Source organism: Felis catus, chromosome B4 (genome assembly GCF_018350175.1).
Source record: "Felis catus isolate Fca126 chromosome B4, F.catus_Fca126_mat1.0, whole genome shotgun sequence".
In the NCBI taxonomy this organism is placed as follows: Eukaryota; Metazoa; Chordata; class Mammalia; order Carnivora; family Felidae; genus Felis; species Felis catus.
This window is the reverse complement of record NC_058374.1, coordinates 115666733-115691185: the sequence shown is the minus strand read 5'-3', so window position 1 is coordinate 115691185 and position 24453 is coordinate 115666733. Positions and strand designations below refer to the sequence as shown.

Here is a 24453-nt window from a genome sequence, read left to right as displayed (position 1 = left end):
AGCGGCAAGCACAAGAAAGACTGAACTCACCAAATGGCAGTGGTCTTCTGAGTATTCCACATCTGAATGCCAGAGAAAGGGGGAGAAAACAGTCTATTAAAAAAACAACCACGGGCTAATTGGCCTTCTCATAAAATGCCCCATTTGTGCTATAAACAGAAGAGGTTACTTGAGCTCTTCACAGCTATTTTTTTTTTTTTTTTTTTTTTACCCTGTTGCATCTTAAGATCTTAACAATGTGAAGACCAAACGGGCCAGGGAGTAGGAAGCAGGTTCCCTATTCCTGGAAGTATTAAAACAGGTTGAATGATCCTTCGTTGGGTGAGTAGGAGAGGTTCAAGCCCCACTCATGAACAAATGTACCTGGGGGCATCTACTGAGTGCCAGGGGCTCCTAGGCAAAAGGCAATCTTAACACAGACCTAGTTACCCCCCCCCCCCACCCCAGTGGAATTTACATCCTAGCCAATGAGAGACTTCATACTATTAATTATACAATTATTTAACTACAACTGTGATAAGGCTCCTGAAGAAGTCTATGCTAAGAAAGTAACTGACAAAGGCCGGCCCTACTCTGGGAGGTCTTTCAGGGGAAGGGGTGTTGGAGCTGAACCTAAATGAATGACTAGTTGTCCAGGCAAATGGAAGAAGGGGAATGGGTGCAAAGACCCTAAGGTGGAAGGAACGTGACCCCTCCTGGGATCTGAAAGGAGGGCAATGAGTTGGGAGTTTATAGAGCAAGTGTGACAGTGACACAGGGTGAGGACAGTCCTGAAAGAAATGTGGTAGTAAAGGGAATGGTAAATGGAAAAGAAGGATCAAGGGACTAGGTTTTTTGTTTTGAAGAGGAAGGAGACTAGAATACCTTGAAACACTAACAAAAGCTGTAGAAAGTGGGGAGGTATAGAAAATTTAGGTGAGAGAAGATTGTCTGTGGTGTAAGAATGCTTGGAAGGTTGGAAATGATGGGATTGAAGACACAGGTGAGAGACTGGCCTTGGATAAGAGGAAGGATATCCTGGAATGCTGGTGGGGGTGGGAAGGAGCACAGGAAGAAATGGGCAGATGCAGGTAGGGTGGTAGGTTTGGTGCTAGATGTTGATGGAGTTCTGATTCCTGTTTCCTCTGTGACGTACAGGATCAAGTCTGCTGCTGATAGAGCCATGTAGGTCAGAGCTTTGAGGAGAGAAGGCAGAATTCTGGAGAACACAGAGTGAGTTACCTAGAGAAATTTAGTGGGTGTAGGCTGCATTGAGGGTCCCAGTCATGTTGGGAACCATGAAATTATAGTGACTCCAAGCTATGCTGTTGTGTACCTTCCTCCAGTGGCTGCCTGGATATAGGTTTAGGAAAGGCTAGTATTGGGTTCATCCAGGGCTGGGACATGACAGAGAGGGTAGTAAATAGGGGACAGGGACAGGAGAAGGTGAAGGGTTAGGAGGAGAGTGATCAAAATAATGGCTCTCAGCTGAACTGGACAGGGAAGAAACAGAGACGTTGACTGCCTTGAGGTCCCGTGAAGAGATCCAAATGTGAGATCCCCGATCTTTGAAGCTTAAAATACAAAGTTCTACTTTTTTATAACACAAGGACACCAATTCCCTATGCCAGAATGGCGGCCACCCTCTGCAAGATGGCTTCTCTCACTAAATAGCCAGATCTAATGATGGACTGTGAGGTTCCCCACAGGGGTTTCCTACAACCTACCAAATTATCCTTTCTATTTAATTGGGGGCCCTGCATTCTCTGTTTGTACTGACCAGGTATTGGGACCTGTGAGGCCGCTCCTAGTATTGAATCTAGGAATCAGGAAGCCTCCCCTCCAGTTATATGTGTGAAAAGTGCTGTTGGTGAGGCCCAGAAACTTTCCAAGGGCTGGGGACCGAGTGTCTTAGCTGGGGTATCCTTTCTCTGGAGACAAACCTAGACTGGGATTTAGGGAATTTCTCAAGGCACCGTCACAATGCCTTCCTTTCCTGAGACCATCAGGGAGGTGGGTAGAGAGTTTAGAGGCTAGCCCATTGACTTTCCCATAAAAGCTCCCCATTCAGTTTGTCTCACTCCGCTTTCTGGGAATTTTGCAGCTGCTATCGCAAGGAGATTTGGATTTCTAAGTGGATTATCTTGTTTGTTCAGTGCTTGCAGGGCTGTGTGATTATCTACCGGCTTCCCTCTCAGTTTGCCAGAGGGGTCTTCTCAGCCCCCATCCTACTGAGGAGTTGGAACAGAGCAAGGAAGGCTGAGATTCTGCCCTGAGTTCAGGGCTGTCAAGAGGCAGCAACTTCCTTTCTGCTGGGCAGTCCGGCCAACTGCTATTTACCGGTTCCTGTCCTCTTTTTTGCAAAGCTCACGTTCTTAGGAATAGAAACAGATCAAAATGGCTTTTCTCCAATTTCAGAGAATTATATAGAAACAACTCAATCTCACTTTTGTGACAATACATCTGAAAGAGGCAAAAAACAATACTTTATATAAAAGTGGGTGAGAACAAAAGGTTAACATTATATCGGTTACCTGTAGTAAAATTTGCTATCTTCTTAAAGACTTTTATAGTGGATCCATTTGATATCTGAAAGCAAAGATAAAAAATATATGAGTTTTCAAAATTTAATACATTTCTCAACTTCATCCAGGAATTAGATGGCTGGCTGGATCTTGGCATTGTCTCATTTATTAAATATTTATCAAGAACTTCTATGTGCTGGAAGTTGGAGCTATAATGGTGATGAAGACACTGTCTCTGCCCTCAAGGAGCTCACAGTCCTGTGAAGGACATAGACAAGGCAGTGAGATGCAGTGAGGCTGGAAGAGGCGGGGCCAACACACCATAGGGCTAATGGGAGGTGGGCCAGCCCGGGCAGAGGGGAAGACAAGGCTGTGTTAGGAAGTATCCGAGCGTCTCAGGGGTCAAAAGAGGCTTGGGCCACTATGTTTTTGAGGTTCCTACTGTATTCAGAAATGCTGAAACAGGTGTTCAAAGCTGTGTTAGCTAGAGCTGGTGTTTACCGTATCACAGAGCAATTTCACATCCGGGTATATATCCAACAGAAATAAGTGCATATCCTGATAGCAAACTATATGCGATTACCCCATACTGGAAACCCGCCCCCTGCACAGTTGAAACTCCACATATAACCTTTGATTCCCCCAAAACTTAACTGCCTAGTGTTGACAGGAAGCCTTACCAATAAGTCAATTAATACATATCTTGTATGTTGTATGTATTACATACTGTATCCTTATAAGGCTAGAGAAAAAAGTATTAAAATCGTAAGAGAAGACACACTGACAGCACTGTACTGTATTTACTGGAAAATATCTGCATGTAAGTGGGCCTGCACCATTCAAACCTGCATTGTTCAAGAGTCAACTACGAGTGTGTGTGTGTGTGTGTGTGTGTGTGTGTATGTGTGTGTATAGGTCTGGCTTCCTGGGGTCATCTTAAGGTCTGTGATGTGTATCCACACTGTTGCAGCTACAAGCAATTCAGTCCTTTTAAAATGACTTTGTATTATTGTGTGAATATATTACAAAAAACTGCCATACACTAAAGACAGAAGTATTGACATGCTACAACATGAACCTCAAAAACATTATACTAGATGAAAGCCAGCCACAAAAGACCACATGTTGTATGATCCCATCTAGATAAAATGTCCAAAACAGATTTATGCACACAGAAAGTAGATTACTAGCTGCCTAAAGCAGGGGTCAGAAGAATGAGGAGTGACTGCTAATGAATTCAAGGTTTCTTTTGGGGGTGATGAAAATGTCCTAAAATTAGATTGTGGTGATGACTACACAACTCTGCAAATGCACCAAAAACCATTGCATTGTACATTTTAAAAGGTGACCTTTATGGTATATAAATTATATCTCAATAGAGCTGCTAAAAAATTGCCACAGATTTTAAATGTACGCAATTTGACAAATAAATGCCTTTACCACACTGACACACTACTGCAAAGCCCACGCATACCCTCTTTTGTCTATAAAGTCAGGAGTTCTCACCTGAGGCCTTTCGGGACTATGGAAGCCAAGCCCGATGGCCCTCCAGCGGGGCCCTCCCCCGCAACCGACTGGGGGAAGAAGCGCCCTTGAGGCTAAGGGGACTAGATGCTAAGAAGCAGGGGGCAGGCCTCACTTCTTGTGAGGAGTAAATTATTCTGAGAGGCTAGTCCACAAAAATGTAAGACAAAGGAACCCTGAAGAGAGGCAAGTCAAGGATACACAAATCCTTGCCTTCACTGTGGGACTATGGAGGGAGGATTAACCCTGTCTTTTCGGAACACGGTCAGCTGAGTGCTTTTTCCCTCCACTCTGAAGTCCTCAGTCTGGTCTGAATTCTAATACTACTTTGGACCTAGCCTTCCTCCATTTGCAAAAAAGTAGAAACCTAGAGTTTCTCTTCTGGCCTGCTGCGCACTGGTTATCAGAGTGTACAAACCTGCTTAGCAAGCGCCAAAGGATTAAGGTCTAATCTCCTTCAGGTTGCACCCACAGAGGAGGGAACACGGGGCGAGAGCCAGCCCTGCAGAGGCCCTGAGCACAGCCGTCCAGCCAGCTGTGTCTAGCCAGCTGCTAAGTTTAGACCAGAGGCCTCCAACTGCTGGTGTTCACATCTTGCAGGGAGGGGGAACGCTGGGCAGAGGCTGGCTGGGCCATCAGGTCTCTGAAAAGTGTCTCCAGCTTGGACTCTTATTGAATTCTTTGACTCTGCTGTTATTACCAAACCTCCTCCTCTTTCCCCTTGAGCCATTCATTGTTTTCTGGCTGCTTTTTCCATTCTCCTCCACATTTTGATGCAATTAAAGTAAACACTCTGTGCAGGCACCCTCTTAGCAACACTCAGACACCCAGTTTATGAGAATGTTTGAACATAGTTCTAAAATTCCTCCCCACGAAGAGCTGGATATGCTCTGTTTCTAAGCCAATAAATATCTTTTTATAAAAGGAAGCTGGTGATTCATTCTGGGTAATTGTCAAAGAATGAATCCCAAATGGATCCTGTTGAGTGTTGAGCCAATACTCCACTACCGTCAGACGCTTTGTTTTGCTAAACGTGAGCACCCTTCCCCTATAATCACAAACAGCACGGATGGGCTTTCCGATAAGCAGTCCTGCCAAAGGTTCAAATGTCTTTTCAAGAGCTGGCAAGGACTCACTGCTGGCACTGTGCTCAGGCATTAAGATAGCGCACACGCAGCTTGTACCACGGAAATTTTATTCTGAAATTATCTCCCGAGAGCAAGTGTAAAAGCATTTTATTAGTGGTTGAGTTGTGTGTGTGTCTGAGCATGTGTGTGTGAGTGTATTTCTAACTTTCACAGCTGCTCTGGGGCTGGAACATTTCCCCCCACGTGACACTTTAACACCATCCTAAGACAGAAACTAGTTCACTTACAGATGTTTGGTCGGGGGATAAGGTTTCCATTTTCTATTTTGCACAAGTCAGCTGCTGCTGAGTTAAGGACAGAAATGCCGTTTTGAAAAGTGCCACAGAATCTAAAGTGTTAAAAATATGATACTGTTTGTTCCATCTGAGGAGCTCCAAATGCTTTCCTGAGAGTGACTCATTAATCCTCCTGTACTCCTGTGAGGCAGGGAGCGGCCTCTGGGCCCCTACTTTAGGAATGAAAACCAAATTAAATCAAAGAAAGATTAATGTCACTAGATGGATCTGCAGCGGGAATGTTTCTCCAGCCCAGAGCAGAACTGGTAGCGCACGGCAATTTCAAATTAAATTCCTCCCAGTCTCACAGTGCTCCAGGATTCAATGAGACAAGAAGGCGATACCCCTTCGATGATGACTGGCCCATGTTGGAACAAGGTAGAGAAACCGTAGACTCCTCCATTATCAGAATTAGGAATTGTGACCGCACAAGGCTAAGCGGACTCAGGTCGACAATTTAAAATCACTCCTGAAATCAGCAGGAGGTACACATCCTCCAAATCACGTGCAAGCCAAGGTAGGACTTCTCTGTGGCAAAACCCTATCCTTGTGGCATGAGTTGAAGAAAATTCCGTAAGGATAGATTTTCTAGATATATAAGATTGAATTTATATTTAGTCTCACAAAACTGCCATTTTTTATGGGTAAAAATGGTCAAATGTTGGTCATTTCATATTGCTTAGTCTAAGAGGAAAGCTGGAATTTCAGCCTAAGAATTGTATGGAAAATTATGAAATATTGTGGTACTTTTTTTCTTAAAAAAAACACTGAAAACACAGTAACCAATACACATCACCACATGGAAACCCTTACTGGTATCCCTCATTCCTAAAATGGTATTATGTGAAAGCAGAACTCTATTCAACCAGCACTGTCCCCACAACCACTCATCAATTTTGCTTTCCCCACCTACCCCCTTAGCTCTTCCCACTGACACCCCAAGGCTGGAGGCAGATAATAAAGGAATCCTGTTTCTCAGGGCCAGAGGGATAACCTTGCTCAGTCCGTTAGCAAAGGAGGTTCAGTGTTCATTGGCGTGTTTGGAAGGGGCCCCATCAGAACACTCCCAACACACATATCAGATCATACATGTGGTTCTGGACACCCAGGACAGAGCTCTAAAGGATGCTTCCAACTAGTTAAAATGCCAGTAGGGCTCTTGCGTCTTCCTTGGGTACTTGGAATTCAGCCTGGGCCAGTAGCAAACTCTCTCTGAGGACTGTCAGAACCAGACCTCGTCCTCTAGGAGCCAGTTTGCTCTCTAAAAGTGTGCCTGAAATTGGGAACCTTAAGCACTCCCCTGCTTTTGTTGGGCTGGGGTGGTGAGCTCTTGGATGCCTGCAAGAGGCCTCCTATCTGAAGAAGGCAATTGTTGCCTTAAATTATGTTGAAGTAGAATTAAAAATAAGGATTTTGATAAGCTCACAGACAGGAGCTTCATCAGAAGATTTTAAGAGAAGTTACCTTTTTGGATATGACATCAGAGAAATTAACTACCAGGATTTTTCATCATTTGGCCCAGCTTCCTAGCCGAGGCTGCCTTGGAGGCTGGAGGCATGGGCTACAAGCCCAGCTGGAACCAAGCCTATCTCTCCGGCCCTGAGAAGAGCCATGTCTCCAGCGTCATTGCTGTTTCATCTGCTTCCGGCCTTGGGGCGTCATTGAGAAGAGCTACGCGGAACCTCTCCCTGTGCCCTAGAATGGGAATAATGATAGTATCCATCTACCTCACTGGGCTGTACAGAGGACTAAAGGAGCTGCTATTTGTAAGAGCCCCTGGAACAGTGCCCAGTATACAAGAAGCGCTCTGTGCTTGTTTAATGAATAAATAAATGTCTAAAGTCATTCGTGCTGCAAGAGACCTTTAGAGATGGTCAAATCCCTTTATTTTAGTGTCACGGATGACACACCTGATTGGACGGACCGCTGACTTTACCTAGCAGACACTTTGGAACATCCCTATGAGCTCTACATGTCATTTGAATGACAACTTGAGCGGTGGCGACGACCACTACGGCATTAGCATGCACCTGTTACGAGAGCGTTCTTCAACATCACAGTGGTTGAAACGTCTTTTCTGCCCCTCAGAACCTCATGGTTCAGAATGTGAGGCGAAGTCTATAGAGGGCATTTCCTGCCGGACACAACACCTGTTCTGTATATGCGATGCCACCCTATTGTGGGGAGTAAGTGTGATAACACCATCCAGCAAAAGGTCACACGGAGGTGCAGGGGAGGGGAAGAAAGCCTGGACCCAGAGACACCTCTCCATACATACACACAACTGATCTTATCAGCTCCAAAACACTGCAGTTTCCTTAATAGGAAAGGCACACTCAGCGATGGCCAGTTAAGGAAGCACTTGGGGAGGATTTAATTATAGGGGATAGAGATGCCTCTGGCTTAATGTGTTTGTAAAGATGCTGGCTTTACCCCTTGTTTGCACGGGACAGAAGGAGACTGTAGCAGAAATCCACCCTCCTCTGCACTCATCTGATGGAAAACGAGGGTAATAAAAGCACCTTCATCATAGGATTGTGAACCTGAATTGGGCTTATGCACATGAACAGTGCTGTCATCACTATGCAAAGCAATCTTGGCGATGCCCAGGGTTGGCAAGGATGCCATCCTATAGATGACAGAGCATTGCCAGCAATTTGGGGCTGTGGAGGCTGCATCTGGCCCATGAGATGCTATATTTTTGCTGTGCCTTCAGATCCCCTCTAGAAACCTGTTCTTCAAATATTTGGACAGTAAATCATTCAGAGGAAATCAGCTACACTCTGTTTGCCCTAAGGACAGAACAGGAGAGAAGAACCAGGTTTCCACTCCAGCAACGGGACTTTGTTTAGATAGTAGGAGGAACTGGCCGTCACTAAAGATTAACTTTAAAACCTAAGTAATTTGGGCTAATTGGAGGGAGATGAGTCTGAATCACTTAAAATTCCGAGTTAGACCCTATTTTTAAATGAAATACAGTTTTTTGCTTTCAAGTACTTGCAGTGACTCAAACTAGGGTGCTTTAGTAAATAAGAGTGGTAATTAGCATCTTGTCTCTTTGGAGGGAAACGTAAGCTCCAGGAGAAAATTTTTAACAGAAGCACAAAAGTGAGCTTCAGCCTACCCCTGTCAAATTGCTCCCAATTTTGAATCTGCAGGGGAACTACTAAACTGGGGATAGAGTTCGGTGGCCGAGGGTAGTGGTGGATACTTTTTTTCTGAACTGTCTTTGAAAAACAGGGCATTTGAGATGGTCCAGGCATGGAGAGCACAGGGCCGATGACCTCCCCAGTTTCCTTCAAGCTCTCTGAGTTTATTTGCCTTACGGCTTAGCTTTTTAAACATAAGGAGAATCCTTTAAGCCCTTGTGTCCTAGTCTTGTCATTTATTACCACCATGTGGCAATGCTAGGGTATGAAGCCAATAAATCATTTGGACGGGAAGTGACTACAGGCCGGATTAATTTCATTATCATCCTTAAGCAGATAGGTGTCTAGCACGGCCGATGTCTCCAGTGAAGACTGATGTTCTATCTCTCCTGACAGCCCTCCCCCTGGCCTTGCAGACAGCTATGGTGGTTCTTCCTTTTCCCTGCTGGAGTGGCTCGTCCTGCCTTTCCCTCTGAAGGGCAGTGAGTGGCCACACCCCCTTCCTTTGTGATCCACCTCATGCCACACGGTCGCCAGGGGACTCCAAAAGAGCCTGATCAGGGTGGCCCAGCCCTCCTGGCACAGCTGAGCAAGACAAGCACATTAGCTCACCAAAGGAGGGCACCAAAGGAGGGCGTCTGTGGTGGTGTTCCTTCTAAACCCGCCGAGACAAACTCGCTACCCAGACAACATGGAGGGAAGGTGACTGCCAGGCTGCAAGCCTGAACTTCAAACTGATGCCCTGATAAGCCCCTAAGTTCTTACACTTGCCAGGCAGCACCCCTAACTCTAACCTCCTATCCATTAAATTCCCTCTGGAGCACAGCTTCTCTGAGTGTGGCTCACAGGCATACATACGCTCAGAAAGCCCCCTGGGGATTTTTACAAGTTCCAAAAGCTGAGACCGACAGCTCTTGGCAAGATGACTCCAAGGTTGGAAAGTCTGAGCTGCGGTAGGGTGAGCACGAAAGCAAGTCGCTACCCCGTGGTTCTCTCTACTGGATGCTCTCCGGCAAAGGCTCCGGTGGCGCCCACCCAGGTGTCACCCAAAGAAGCTATTTCCAAACTAGTTCTAAGAACCACTTAGCCAAAGAGCCCAAGGAAGAGGTGTCCTCTGTTTCTGGCCACTGCCCAGAAAGCTCTGCTCAAGAATGGTCTCTGCTTCCTCCCTGGAGAGGGGAGAGCCTGCAGGGTCCAAAGGCCTTCTCGGTGCAAACACATTTCCTGGGGACTTCGCAGGCATGAAAGACAGGAGGCACCTACTCTCCGAGTGGCCTGGGAAGCTGCTCCTGCTGTCTCCTCTGTCTCTGGAAGACCTACTGCATCAATGCATCCACCCGCCATCTTGGCTACTCCTCTACCCAGGGACTCTCCCACCTGCATGGCTTATGGTGCCCATCTCCTGCCCATCTCTGAGTCCCTCCGCTTGTCTCCATCTCAAGAGCCACCATGTCATTTCTGACCAACATCATTCCTCACCTGAAATTCTTCCAGTGACAGCTTCTAAGGGTCTCCCTAGTTCCAGCTTTGTACCTTTTATAACCATGCTTCAGACACAGCCACAGGCATGTGTGAGACACAAATCCCCCCTGCTTAAGATCCTCTCGTGGCTTCTTGGGATTATTGTTGGGACAAAAGTCCAATTCCTGAAGAAGCTGATAGGGCTGTACAATCCGTATCTCCCCTTCTTGCCTCCCTCCCCACTTCTCTGCCTTCCTCTCAGTCAGGCTTTGGCAGGTACTGGTTAAGCCACAGACCCTAGAACCCAACTATCTGAGTCCAAATCTTGGCTCTGCCACTGACTAGCTGCTGGTAAACGTCCCTGAGGGTACCATCTATAAAGAGGGTTAGTAACAGCACCTACCTCATAGGACTGCTAAACATGGGACGGACTAAGCCAGAGTAAGGGGCAATGCTGAGGGCAGCACCTGGCACAGAGTGAGGCCTCTGTCACATTGGCTATTATTGGCTCTCATTGCCAACCCCCCCCCACCCCCAATCTCAAGTTTTAGGCAGCTGCAAGTCTTTGTGTGGAAGAACATGTGTCTTCTCCCTTCCCTGTGGGGTGTGCTGGTGCCCCATCCCGGACCGGGAAAGTACTCATTCTTTAGGTCTCTGCTTAGTCAGCTTTCTCCAGGAAGCCTTCTCTGATGCTCTGAGCCACAGCACTCTTACACCATAGGTGTTGCCTCATACTTGTCTTCCCCCTTCTTCATCCCCTCCCGGGGGTGGTAGGCTCCTTGAAGTCAGGAACTTGGTCTTTGTTCCTCTTGTGTGCAACCCGGCACATAGCAGATATTCACCAAAGATTTGGATAATGTTGCTGAATGACTCCCAGTATTCATCTCAGTGTGTTCCAGAACCTTCCCTGCCTCCTGTCTGTCTCTCTCTCTCTCTCGTGCCATGTAGGCTTCTCAGATCTCTGAGAGGTCATGTGCACCCCACACCCACCTTGGCACTCACCCAGCATGTGGGTCAGGGGCCAAAGGAGCTATTACTGGGGACACCTGGGTGGCTGAGTCGGTCAAGCATCTGACTTTGACTCGGGTCATGATCTCATGGGTTTGTGGGTTCGAGCCCCGCATTGGGCTCTATGCTGACAGCTCAGAGCCTGGAGCCTGCTTCAGATTCTGTGTCTCCCTCTCTCTCTGTCTGGCTCTCAAAAATAAACATAAAAAAAGGATGTATTACTGAATATTGCAAACGAACAGGAAATGTAGGACTTCTTCAGAAAAAAAGGACCCCACACAAAGGTTATGTGGCTCTGTGAACACTGTGGAGACCTGTGAGGTGAAGTTTCCCACCCAAACTGCCGGATGGAGACTGATCAGTCACATGAAAATCGAAGGCCTTGGGGAGGGGGGGAACTGTTGACCACGAAACACAGTAATGCCCAGTCTCTTCCAAATGAGCAACTAAAGAAAACTGCTGACCTGCAAACAAGCCATCTGCAAATTGCCAGAAAATGGTGGGGGTCCCGTAATTTTTTTTTAAACAATTGCCGGGGTACTACCTGGAGATGATCTATCGAGGCAGGGTTGGGCCTGGGGAAGGAGATGTTGGGGGCTAAGCCTTGCTCTTACCTCATAGTGGCCAATGGTATTTAGCTTGGTTATTCCATCTTCGAGAATCACAGATGAACTGTCAATATCCAGAAGTTCTTTTTGTCGTGTGCCCACTTGCAGCTCTGAAAAGAAAAAAAAAGAGTGCATTTTGTTCTCCTTTGAAATTGAAGTGAGAAAGTTTAAATGCTCTTCTGTAATGGTAGCAATTATTATTTATAAATAAATAAATCTTAGATAAATTGGTTAATGTGTGTCTGAAAGTTTGGAGATATATGAGCCAGACTGGTAGCCTGAGTTTTGTTTCTGTTTTGTGTATAGGGCTCTGACGTTTAGGACTACATTTCCCTGGGGACGCCTGGGTGGCTCAATTGGTTAAGCATCTGACTCAAGATCTTGGCTCACGGTTCATGAGTTCAAGCCTTGCATCGGGCTCTGTGCTTGCATGTGGAGCCTGCTTGGGATTCTCTACACCCCCGCCTCTTCCTAGCTCATTCACTCTAAGTAAATAAATAAACGTAAAAAAAGAAAAAAAGACTACCTTTCCCTGAAGCTTGTACTCCGAGGCTAAGCCTGGAAGTAAAGCCAATGGAAACAAAATAATGCATCCTTACAGGGACTAAGCTCTTCAAAAAATTCCCAAAACAAATTTTTAAGTTCCCAAGCAGGTGCATAGTGAATTATCTTCTGTAGGTCCTTGGACGGGGGTGCACTGGTGGGCTAATATCTCAAGCCACACCATTCAAACTGTTTTATGGAGATTGCCAACTTGTGCCCTGGAGCTAGAATGTGGCCCACAGATGTGTATTTTTGTGTGTGAACCTACACAACGTTTTACTTATTCAGCACCAACATTCAAAGTCAATTCAGCACCAAGGCACCAGCATTCAAGGCAGGAGATTGCACCTAAAAATTCGGACTGATTTCTCTTTAAAAACAAGGAAACAAACAACGGAATCATCGGATAATACTGACCACACAGGCCCGCATGCAGTCACTGGCTGAAGCCGAGTGGCACTGATCCTTTAGATGGCATGTCTTTCCCCCCAGTTAAGTGGGGTCCTGCCATTTCCCAGTGTCCTAGATGGGCCAACACCCCTATTTATGGTAGTTCCTGCCCCTGTGGGCATCTGAGTTTGTGAGCCTCTGCTAGAAGCGGTCTTAACCACAGCTGCTTCCGGTATTGGATTTCTATACAATTTATGGCTGGTTCTAAGGCTTTTGCCCTCGTTTTCTGGGGCCAGCCTTGGAGGTAGTTTGCAAGATCATCACACATGCAGAAGCCTGACATGGCTGGAATGCAGCGTTCCCATTTCCCATCAGAAGCTTCTAATAGACTTGTTCTGCTCCCCACTTTCCTACATCAGGAAGAACCGATGGGCTCAAACACAAGAACGGCAAGAGGTTGCTACTGCTGACCCGGCACTGGCAGGACTAAGGCCACTGGACTGTTTTCCCCATGCTTGTTGGCTCCATGTGCCCAGCTTTTGGCAGCCAGAGCCACACTTTTGCAAAGGTAGGGAAGGAAGTTGACAGTCCAGGTCAGGTGATGGTTTTCCGTCTGGGGCTGCCTCTTTGGCCCGGCCTCTAACCAAATGAGCGAAAATGGTCTGCAAGTGCCCAACAGTCCACCCAACAGAAGGACACAGAAAAGAGGCAGAAGAGAGGTGCCTTAGTCCCTTCTTTGAAGCCAAGTCCTGTAGTTGCACGCTTGCGTTGTTTCACCCCAACTTGCCAGGCCCTGCCTCCAGGCTTTTCTAAATGGCCTTTTAGCAGGAGGTTTGGCTTGGAGAGCCAGGTGGGGTGGTTTTAATTGCCTGCTTCGTGGAGGCTACGACTGTACATTGAGGGGAGATAAACCTTGTTACGCTGTCTGTCGCTGCTGTGATTTTACTCTTCTTGCCTGTCCCATTATCTGCTATAAAATCCCACGACAGTCTCTTGGGAGGGCTGCGGGGAGCTCAACTTTAAAATGTTGATGAACATTTGAGTGGAGCGGAGCCCTGTTAGAGCGCTCATGCATATGTTCTCCTTTGCAGTAGACCAGTAGAGCCCGAAAATGAATTCATAGCAGATGCTGCTTCGCGTTGGGGAGGATGGAGAATATACTTAATGCAGGACGCGATTAGCAGAGACGAAGATGACCTTTCCAGTGTGCTTCAGTTAACACCCAGAGTCTGAGCCACCCGCTAATGACACACAACAAACAAATCAAATGCCAATGTGAAATGCAACACACACACAAGGCGCGGGGTTTACACCTTTTTGTACTTCTTGACGCAAGGTGAATCCATTCAGTCTCAGGGTTACCAATCTCATGAATCTGATTTACAAACATAACATTTTTGTAAAAAAAAAAAAAAAAAAAAAAAAACCCCAAAACAAAACTCCAGCATCTTTGAAGGATAACGCTGCCTAGGAAAAAATCATGTACATGCTCTTGGGAAAGCAGTACAGTCTCTTGGCCCCGAGACATGCCCTCTGGGAACAGCCCCAGGCCACGTAAGTTTCAACAGACAGAAGCATGCATGCTGTGGGCAGGGGGGAAAGGGAGAGACAGAGGGAGAGAGCCGGCGGAGGAGACATTCATCAGGGATGGGGACAGAATAGCTCCCTCCTTGCCTTACCAAGACCGATTTCATTCAGCTGAAGTCCATAAGGAGAGCCATTTTTGCTTAGGAATGCCTGGAAAATCTTTTCTTTGGCTTGGCCTATGGTATCACAATCAAGAACGTTGACTGAAATATTCCGACAGACGTCTGCACTCTCATTTTCTGGGATCTTTTCAAAGACGACGTTTAATGCCTGCAAGAATACAAACAGGTTTCCAAGTCTATTAGATAATTGCAATCTGAAAGGCTTTCATAAAAGACACAAACCTTGGTGAGTCCCACTAATACCTCTGACGGCACATTAGCAAACACTGTGTCCCATTATACTACTTTAATCTTTTTTCCATAATCCATTCTTTTCAGGGATAATGGAAAGGAAAACAGAAAAGTTAAAACTCTCATTACAGAGCAAGCATTGAATAAATATATCCGAGAGTAAAATATATATACACATAAATGTTCTAGAAGTGGTGATTTCTAATTTCATCTTCAAAAACAAAACAAAACACAAACAAACAACCCCCCCCCCCCCCAAAACTGGAAAGGTTCCACAGTACATGAGGGCAGACTGGTGATTATCTTTTTTTTTTTTTTTTTTTACATTTATGTAGTTTTGAGAAACAGAGTGAGACAAAGCGTGAGCAGGGGAGGGGCAGAGAGAGAAGGAGAAGGAGACACAGAATCTGAAGCAGGCTCCAGGCTCTGAGCAAGCGGTCAGCACAGAGCCTGATGTGGGGCTCGAACCCACGAACCGTGAGATCATGACCTGAGCCGAAGTCGGACGCTCAACCGACTGAGCCCCCCAGGCGCCCCAACTGTCTTTTTTATTAACAGGACCACAGAGTCCCAGAAGTGAAGTTCCAGGTGACAGGGAAGGTCAGGGAGGTCCCCGTATTGATTATGCTGAAGAGGTTACTTTTTAATATGCAGCATTAATTGCTATAACATTTATCTCCCCGTCCACTTTCAAGATCTTCAGTTTCCCAAGCCCTCATTAAAACCCTGAGATCCCCACCCTGTACTAGTACGCTTGCATTCATTGCTTACGTCTCAGTGCCAGTTCACATTCTCCTAATGCAGCAAAGCCTCAGAATCAGACTGATGGGGGAAGGGAAGGGCTTTGTGAGTGTGTGAAAACACAGAACGAGGGAGTATTTCAAAACAAATTTAAAAGCAATTTCGGATTTACTTTGAGAACAAACAAACACATCTAACACAACAACGTTTACCTACTACAGCTCCTTGGGGGGACAGATTCAGGGAAGAGCGTCTTGTCATTAGCATCACATACAGTTTAGATTCTGAGGTACCTTGGTAATCTCAGAATCAAGGGTATGGTGTGAAATGCTCAGTTACTTAATGTTTTTGAACCTGGCTGTAATGAGGGAATGTAAAATGATTAACTAATGGAAGTGTTTTTTTTTTTTTTTTAATGAAAACACAAGTAAGGAGAGAATGGGGATCCTTAGGGTTCACTCAACTTTAAAATGGGTACAGTAAGGTCACCTAGGTGGCTCAATCGGTTAGGCTTCCTACTTCCGCTCAGGTTATGAACTCACTTCCGGAGTTCGAGCCCCGCGTCAGGCTCTGTGCTGGCAGCTCAGAGCCTGGAGCCTGCTTTGGATTCCATGTCTCCCTCTCTCTGCCCCTCTCCCGCTCGCATTCTGTCTCTCTCAGAAACAAACGTTAAAAAAAATTAAAAGCAATAAATTAAAAAAAACGTTAACAGGTAATAAAATGGGGGGAAAATAGGTATAACAACAGTACCGGCACTGTTAATTACATGGGATGATGCACATCAAAGGCTCCGCACAGGGCTGGGCCCCTGGGAAGGGTTTGAGGATGAGGACGATGATGATGGCAAAAGTGGGAAGTTATTATTTCATGCAACTCATCCGAAGTCTTATTATAGCCACTGTGAGTAAGCCTTCCTGCGGAGACTCAGAGACCCGGCGGCCAGGGCTCTGATTCCGTACCCGCTCCGTATCCAGCAGCGGAAAGAGCACGCTGCCTGCAAGCAGAGCGTGGCCGAGCACCCACTCTAGAGGCCGCCTCTTGCGCCTCAGTTTGCTCCCCTGCAGAGTGGGAGTCGCAGTGGCAACTGCCCTGGAGCTCCTGTGCTGATGAACCGAATTACCCGCGGGGCACGGAGACCAGGGTCTGGCTGGTGGGCGCTCCGGAGGGACAAGGGCAGAAGCCCCGTGGCCGTGGGAAAGGGGCTCTGCCAACCGTGGGTGGTCTCAGAGGCAGGTCTTCTACTCAGGGCCTTTACACCTTGCCCCACACTCCCGCGTGCAGTGACACCGGGGCGAACTATGCTCCAGTCCCAACTAAGTGATCAACACCAAGGCAGTGCGGTCTGAACCCCTGAGTACGCGCCTGGCAGCTTCCTTCTTCCTGGAACAGAGGGCACCTCTGGGCCGGGGAGCTCCAGGGGGCAGGAAGGGAGGCAGATTGCCCGGAAATGCTGGCCGAGCGAGAAGGCTGTAGAGGGCATGAGCGGGGTGGAAAATCTAGAAGCCACCGGGGTGGCCACCCTCGTGCCAGAGTCCTCTCCCTCACCTCCCTTTCTCAGCACCTGCCACCTTACTGGTGGCACTTACTGGTGGCCACTCTCAGCTGTCACCTTACTGACACCCTGCCAAGTATACCCGTCTTTTAACCTTCCCAACATCCTGGTTACGGGTCTGTGTTATGATCCCCGTTTTTGAGCGAGGAAATGGAGGCACAGAGAGGTCAAATAACTCGCTCTGGGGACACAGCTGGTAAGTGGCGGAGCCAGGAGTGGGCATCAGGAACTACTCAGCTCCAGGGTCCTTCCTCCCCTCCCCCCACCTGGGCCCTCTCTCCCGCCTTCTGGTCCCGCCCACCACATAGGAACCCTGGGCCTCCAGAAACCCTGTCTTGGGTCCTAAGCAAAAACTGCAAGCTAGTAAGCAAAGCCCGAAGCTAGATCCCCAACACAAATGAGGGTTCGGGAGGCGTAAATGCCGACCTTGCCCTTACAGTCTAAGCAGACCTGCCGGTGTCTTTCCTTATTTCTCTGCGAGCTGGTCTGCTCACAGTGGGAAGAAGGGTGGTTAAGCCATTTCACAGGGCTTCCGAAGATAAAGACAACTGGAAAGCACCTTTTAATCAGAGCTCCAGCGATCCCAGCTTGTTTAATAGTTTTATAGGTATTTGTGAAATAACACTCTGTGACTACCTAAAGGGCACTATTGTCTTTAACAAAAACACCTCTTTACAGGTAAAGCAATAAATGTTCTACTTAAAAACATAACCAAGAGGAGGCAAAAAAAAAACAAAACAAAACAAAACAAAAAAAAAACAACCTTAACTGGATGTAAAATAATGTAAATCTGCCACTGCCTCCACAGCTAGACGGGTGGAAAAAAGGTAAAATGGTATTTTATAGAGGCCACAGGGAATTCTGAGCGTCAATTCGGACACAAATTGATTTTTTACGCTACTAACGCTTTACTGCTCCAACAGCAATTTCCCCAAGTCTAAGTATAGTCGGGGGACTCTCAGAGTGGGCCCTACCTATTCACCCCACCCTGGGCTCAGCACACACTGGGCCTTTGTTCCCCATCAGGAAAGAGCCCCCATGGAAGGGCCATCTCTCCCCTCACAAACCCATTTCACCAGAGTCTTCCCTATCCCCTACTTGGTGTTAGGGGCTGGGGTGTAGGAGAGACCTTAGACATAGTCCTTGTTTTCAGAAGATTCACGGGACGTTTGGCAGACCAAAGCATCGCCTTTGAAACACTATTCAGCCACCAGGTGCAACACTCACTAAGTGTTGACAGAGAATTCAAGAAGGAAACACAGGAGGGCTGAGGGCCCTGAGCACAGGATCAGACCATCTGGGTCAGATCTTGTACTCAGCCGTGAGTGCGTGGGTAAGTCCTCTAGCTTCTCTGAGCCTTAACACTCTCATTGTTTCTATCTAAGAGGAGTGACAGGGTCACTAAAGAGTGACCTAATAATAGCAAATTAAGGAGTGCCTCCTGTGTGCCAAGCACACAGAAACCTTATCTCATAGATTCTACTATTATTCCCATTTTACAGATGACAGATTGAGGCCCAGAGAGGCTAGGAAATTGCACCAAATCACCCAGCAGGAAAATGGCAGAAGCAGGCACTCTTAAACCTTTGGCGATCCTGCCTTCAAAATAAAAAAAAAAAAAATTTTAAATGTTTCTCTTTGAGAGAAAGAGAGCGCAACAGGGGAGGGGCAGAGAGAGAGAGAGAGAGAAAGAGAGAGAGAGAGAGGAGAGAGAGAGAGAGAGAGAGAGAGAGAGAGAGAGAGAGAGAGAGAATCCAAAGCAGGCTCTAGGCTCTGGGCTGTCAGCATGGAACCCACTAACGGCAAGATCATGACCTGAGTGGAAGTCAGACACTTAACCGACTGAGCCACCCAGGTGCCCTCAAAATATGAAAATGTTTTGTAAACTAAGCATGGTCCAAATCTACGGGATGACCATTAGCTTTCAATACCCACAGAAGGCTAAAGGGCTCTAAAATCTACACTGGTCTTTTCTCCAGAAATCTGTCCCTGAACAGCTCTGGCTTTCCCTATTTCTTTGGCATAAATGTGTCAACAAAGCTAGGACAACGGATATGGTTGGTGGTGTCTTATCATGTAACCCAGTTTCGGCCAGTGAGATGTAAAGGGAAAGGGTTTCTACTCTCAACAAAAGGGGAGAGCAGTGCTTGGAGCCGTGGCAGCTATTTTGTGACTAGGAAGGAGGCACAAAAGGAGCCCAACGATGGTGACTCTGATGGGTCGATGGCCCGGGCTTGAGGCTGCTCACCTCCTGACTTTCTGCTCTAGAATGCGATTCCACGTCCTTACTATTTCAAGCACCTTTATTCGGATTTTCTCTTACTTACAGCTGAACGTACCCAGCCTGACAGAGCTCACTTTGTTGATACTGAGGTTGCTAAATCTGCTCAGTGACCCTCACCTACTTTGCATCTGGACATGGTGTTCAGGGCATTCCAGAGGATACAAAGTAGAGCCTGGCACTGATCCTGACTGGGAAGTACGTAAAGACGAAGAGAACAATTGTGAGATACACATAATGAATTCTACTACCATGTAGAAGACAGTAGGTATGGGCGGAGTGCTTTGGGGGTCCAGAGAGAGGTTACCTCTAGCTTGGAGGAGCTTTTTCAAAGGGTGAGAAATCAGTGAAGACTGCGTGGAGGAAGGGGCATTTGAACGGAGTCTGCAAAGGAGCTGCCTGTGCAGTGGTACATGAGGAGGCTCCTGCACCGTGACATACTGGGCTTCAATTCTAACTAGACTGGCCAGGAGCAAGCTTCAATCTTCTAGTCAGGCTACGAGGTCAGGAAGTCGCGAAGAAGAGTCCCACTTCCTTTTGGTAGAATGGAGGGTGGAGGACTTGAAGAACTGTGTTTGCCTTTCCAAAACCACCACCTGCCATCTGAGGGGTTCCGTTACTATTTATGGAAACAAAAGCTGAAGAAGAGAATACCGTTCCGGGTTTCTAACCATCGTCCTCGGCGCTCACATGTAGCATGTTGAACACTTACCATTTACTATCAGGAGCTGTCGTAAACGCTTTGCGAATTCATTTAATCCTGCTCTGTTCATTTAATAACTGCTTAGTGAAGTGGACACCGTTATTAGCTTCACTTAGCAGATGAAGAAACAGAGACAGAGAGAGAGAGAGAGAGAGAGAGAGAGACAGAGAGGTTCAGAAATGTGTCCAGAATCTCGGAGCTGCTGGGGGTCATCACTAGGACACGACCATTCTCTTAACTGCAAAGCCAAAAGGCCACCAGTCAAGGTGATAAATGTCGAGGGGCAGTCCCAATGTGCCTGAAGATCTCGATAGATGCTCTCAGGGCATACAGGCTGGACAGACAGTCCAGCAGAGGAGGCTCAACCTCCTCGGCTTGGCTTGGCATGGGGCCCCATGGAGCCCACTCAACCTGCAGGACGCCACGGGCTGGTGAAAGGTACCACTTTCCAGGCATTTGTATGGAGCTCACGTCCACGCAGAGGAGAAATGACCTTTCCCGGCCTCTGCCACAGCCGGGCGTGGCCGGGTGACTATGTTCTGCCCAATGAGGTTAAGCAGATGTGCAACGTGACAGCCTCTGGGAAACTTCCTTAAAAGACGGCTGGTGGCCACTTGTCCCCTTTTCTACCGCCCTACTTCTGTCCTGCTGGCTGGAACGTGGCAGAAGGCTGGGCGGGGGTGAGCCAACACTTTAGACCATGAGGTGGGCTGCGGATGAGAGACGGGGAGCCTGGGTCTGTGAGGACGTCCCAGAGCAGAGGCACCCACCAGCACCAGACTGTGCACCCCAGAACTTCTTGAGGGACAGAAGTAAACTTCTCTGTTGCTTAAGCCCCGGGTGGCTTGGCTCTCTGTTTCCTGCAGCAGAATTGCATTCTGATGGATTCAGCAACGTGCCTACCACCAAGAAGGGCTGTTAGAAGGGCAAAGGTATTTGGAAGATGCATGGGCCCAGAACCCAGAGAAAGGACCAGAACGGAAGGACCCCGTCCTTTTGTCAGCAGGTGGCGAACCGCTTACCAGCCCCGACCACACCTCTCCCTCGCCTTTAGGTAGTTAGTTGTTCAGATGTATCATTGTGGTCTTCCGTTCACATCTGTCTGGCGGGATGTCGTCTGCTATAGATTCTAAACACACAGACAGAGGGATTAGCGGTCACCTTGCCCGTAGCGCAGCTAATCCAAAAACCGTCACCCATCGACAATGAGTGGCCAACCAGAAAGAATGGTGAGAGGACACTGTGCTCCGCAGACCTTACAATCGACAAGAGAAACGGCTCAGACAGGAAAACTCTTACAAATAAATGATAGGAACTGCTCTGAGGTATGATGGCTAGACATCCCATGATCTTTCCAGACCTCAAAACAAACATACAAAGCTAGGTTTCATGATCACCTGTTAATAGATGAAGAAACGGTTTACAGAGGTCCGGTGACTTGCCCAAGGTCACACAGCCTGTTAGTAAAGTGACCGAGCTCGGATTCACCCCCAAGACTGTCAGACTCTAAGCCCCGCCTGTTGGGCACCGTGCGACATAACACCTCGGGCGCTAAGGTACACAGCACCCAGACAGACCAGCACATTGGTGTTTCACGGGTGGCTTTACCCACCGTTCCTTCACACACCCTGGTTGGTTAAGGTACCAAGGAGATAGAAAAAATAAGGTTGCAGGGGGCTGGGAAGATGAATCGAAGGCCCGGGAAGAGGCATTTCCCCACGCTGTTTGCATACTTTGGTGGGGAAAGGATGATCCAGCTACCTCATTAAGTCCTCACCCACATTCTTGGCTCACAAGGAGGGATGTTGCTACATCCTTGTATGATACCTTATAATACCCAGAAGGTAATTTTTTAAAAAATGTGTTTAAAAAAATACTTTATCATAACAGGGCTTAGGCCAATAATGGCTTTCATTAAATAAAACTATAAAATATCTAATTTCATTTGAGAGCCAAATGAAGGTCAAGAGAAAAGTCTGGTTCTTACACCAAACTGAATTTTATGTATTCTTTTTTTTTTTTTTTAAATGTTTATTTACTTTGGAGAGAGCACAAGCAGGGGAGGGGCAGAGAGAGAGGGAGACCCAGAATCCCAAGCGGGCTCCAGGCTCTGAGCTGTCAGCACAGAGCCCGACCTGGGGCTCGAACTCATAAACTGTGAGATCATGACCTGAGCCGAAGCCGGACGTTTAACCGACTGAGCCGCCCGGATGCCCCACACCGAACCGAAGTTTAGACTAGGAGAGATGTGGTAGGAAAGAAGAAAACTACTTCCAGAAGTCCAGTAGAAGAAATGTGAGCCACGAGTTAAAAGAGCAAGTCTCCAAAGCTTCTGATCTGAGGCTTTTCCTAAGCTGGAGTCAGCAGCCCCGAGACATGCTACCAGATGCCCCCTCTGGTGCTGCTCTTGCCTGCCCTACCTCCCCCTCTACCTCATTTTCCTTCCCCCAAAGACCGAGAGCCCAAAGCTTCCTGGATCATGGTATTTTACCACCACCCCTCACCCCACCCCCCACCCCGCCGCCAACAGAAAAAGAGGGAGGAAGGCCTTTTCCATCTTGAAGAAAAAAATTAATGGAGAAAATTTCCTCAAATCTAAGTTTCCCTCTCAAATTTTTCTGTACTTGCCAGCATTTGCTAACGTTTGTTCACGATAGAATCGAGTAAGACTCTGTCTGATGAAGCCCAAGATGATTGATTTCGGTATTTTAGGCTTAATATGAGTATTTCACGGTTTGTGTTTTGGCGAAGACCCCACGAGTTTCAGATTTATGGATCCTGGTGAGGCATTTCCATCGCTGTGTCCCCAGAAAAAAAAGAAAGAGACCCAGGCTTTTGGAGGTCAGGGGGGAAGGCAGATTCCAGTTCTCTATTATTTTCTCTGTTATGTCAAGCTCTAGATTAGGGGCTGGCAAACTTTCTGTAAAAGGCCAAGACAGTAAATATTCAAGACTTTGCAGCCTATATGGTCTCTGTGACAACTACCCGACTCTGCAGTTATAGGCAGGACAACAGCCACAGACCACAGTAAATGAATGTGCGTGGCTGCGTTTCAATAAAACTTTATTTATAACGACAGACAGCAGGGTCACGTTTGGCCCACAGGCTCTTGTTTGCTGATCCCTGTGCTAGACAATGGTAACTTCAAATGGAATGCTGACTTTGCCGATGTCAAAAAAAGACATACTGAAAAAAATGCCTTTTATCTTCACCATGATTTGCTATAAACGTGACCCTTCCCTGAGGAGTACAAGGATAAATAAGGATCCTTAACAACGCAGAGTCACATTTGAGCCATAAAGAAGAAAATTAAATACTTTTGTATTTAGGTAACTAAATTATTTTCTAATCCCAAGATGATGGGTGTGAGAAGAAAGGGTATGAAGAGGGAAGTCATTTCAAGCACTCATTTAACGCTTATTTTTCATTTTCCACTTCTTGCCATCAACTGGGGAATGACTTACCTAAAATGATTATAAAAAATGGTTTCACTTCTTTGATCAGGAAGCTCAGAACAGTAACTACGAAGTTAGTAATGGTTTCGGTATTATTGCAAGTCATAATGGAAATGATTTGCACTATGGTAGAGAGCAAAAGGGGGGAAAAAAAAAGCCCAAGAATTGTTAATTAACTTCACTGTTTCTCCACAAATGCTAGGAGTATTAAAAACAAGATTGCTGAAGTGCAAACATCAGGATTTAATGAACAATGGGATGTAATTGAAGTAACACAGAATGACTTAATCGGGACAGTGGGTTGTTTAATTATGGGGATAATGGATCTTCTGAAAGGACAAACTAATGGAACAGAAGGAGTTAGGGAGTGGTGGGGAGAGCCAACGTGTTAAAGGAAGCATGTAGATGTGAAACTCTCACTAGAGATAGCCGGGACTCTGTTACATATGAGATATTTTATTAAACATGACCGTCCCCAAAATGGTAACTACTGGGTTCAAAAAGGCAGACTGGTGCAGGCTGGCATAAGTCTTCAATAGACCGTAGTGGAGGCATTAAGATTTCTATAGACATGTATCTGTACTTTTTCTAAGAATTTCTAATAATCTTAAAGACGTTCTCATAGATATGAGAATGAGGGCAATAATATGTTTGTCGGAGCACTGTTTCCCAGGGTGCCAAGATGCTATCTCTCAGATACAGCAGATTGGCAGGCTCATTTCCTGGGTTTAAGAGTTCAAAAAACCATTTCTCGCTTAACTTTGATTACAAGTCAACCTTCTCCTGCTAATTCAGCACACTTTGCTACGAGTTATTGGGTTTTCTCATCTCCTCTTGAAAGTGAAGCAAATGTCCTTTCTCCCATGTGGTGCACTTTCCTAGAACTGAAATCTTCATGCCTTCCTTCGCGCTCCCAAAGTTTCAGGGGATCTGCTCTGAAACCATTCTCTCGACGGGGACACAGCACAGCCCGCAATCTTCAGGGTGGGCCTGAGGTTCTCCGGCAGCAAATTGAACACGCCTAAAATGTTGTAAAGGGGGAAGAACCACGGAGCAATAAGCTTATTCCTCTTCCAGCTGTCAAACCTGAATCCCCTGATAGTAGAGGAAGTTTGCAGGTGCGCAAACCCGGCTCGATGCTGGCATTCACGGGGGTGACCGTGTGTGGGGC

At 46.9% G+C, this 24453-nt stretch overlaps 1 protein-coding gene across 2 annotated transcripts in view; it reads right to left on the bottom strand.

The window, feature by feature from the left end:
* The window catches only part of PLXNC1 (plexin C1), a 149028-nt gene that overhangs the window by 10360 nt on the left and 114215 nt on the right, over positions 1–24453 (bottom strand). For both annotated transcript variants that reach the window (XM_023257304.2, XM_023257305.2), the window contains exons 22-25: positions 14290–14467; positions 11684–11787; positions 2514–2568; positions 31–62 (exon numbers count right to left, since the gene is read on the bottom strand). In XM_023257304.2, coding sequence (XP_023113072.1) covers positions 31–62; positions 2514–2568; positions 11684–11787; positions 14290–14467 — 369 coding nt within the window. The remainder of the gene's footprint in view (positions 1–30; positions 63–2513; positions 2569–11683; positions 11788–14289; positions 14468–24453) is intronic.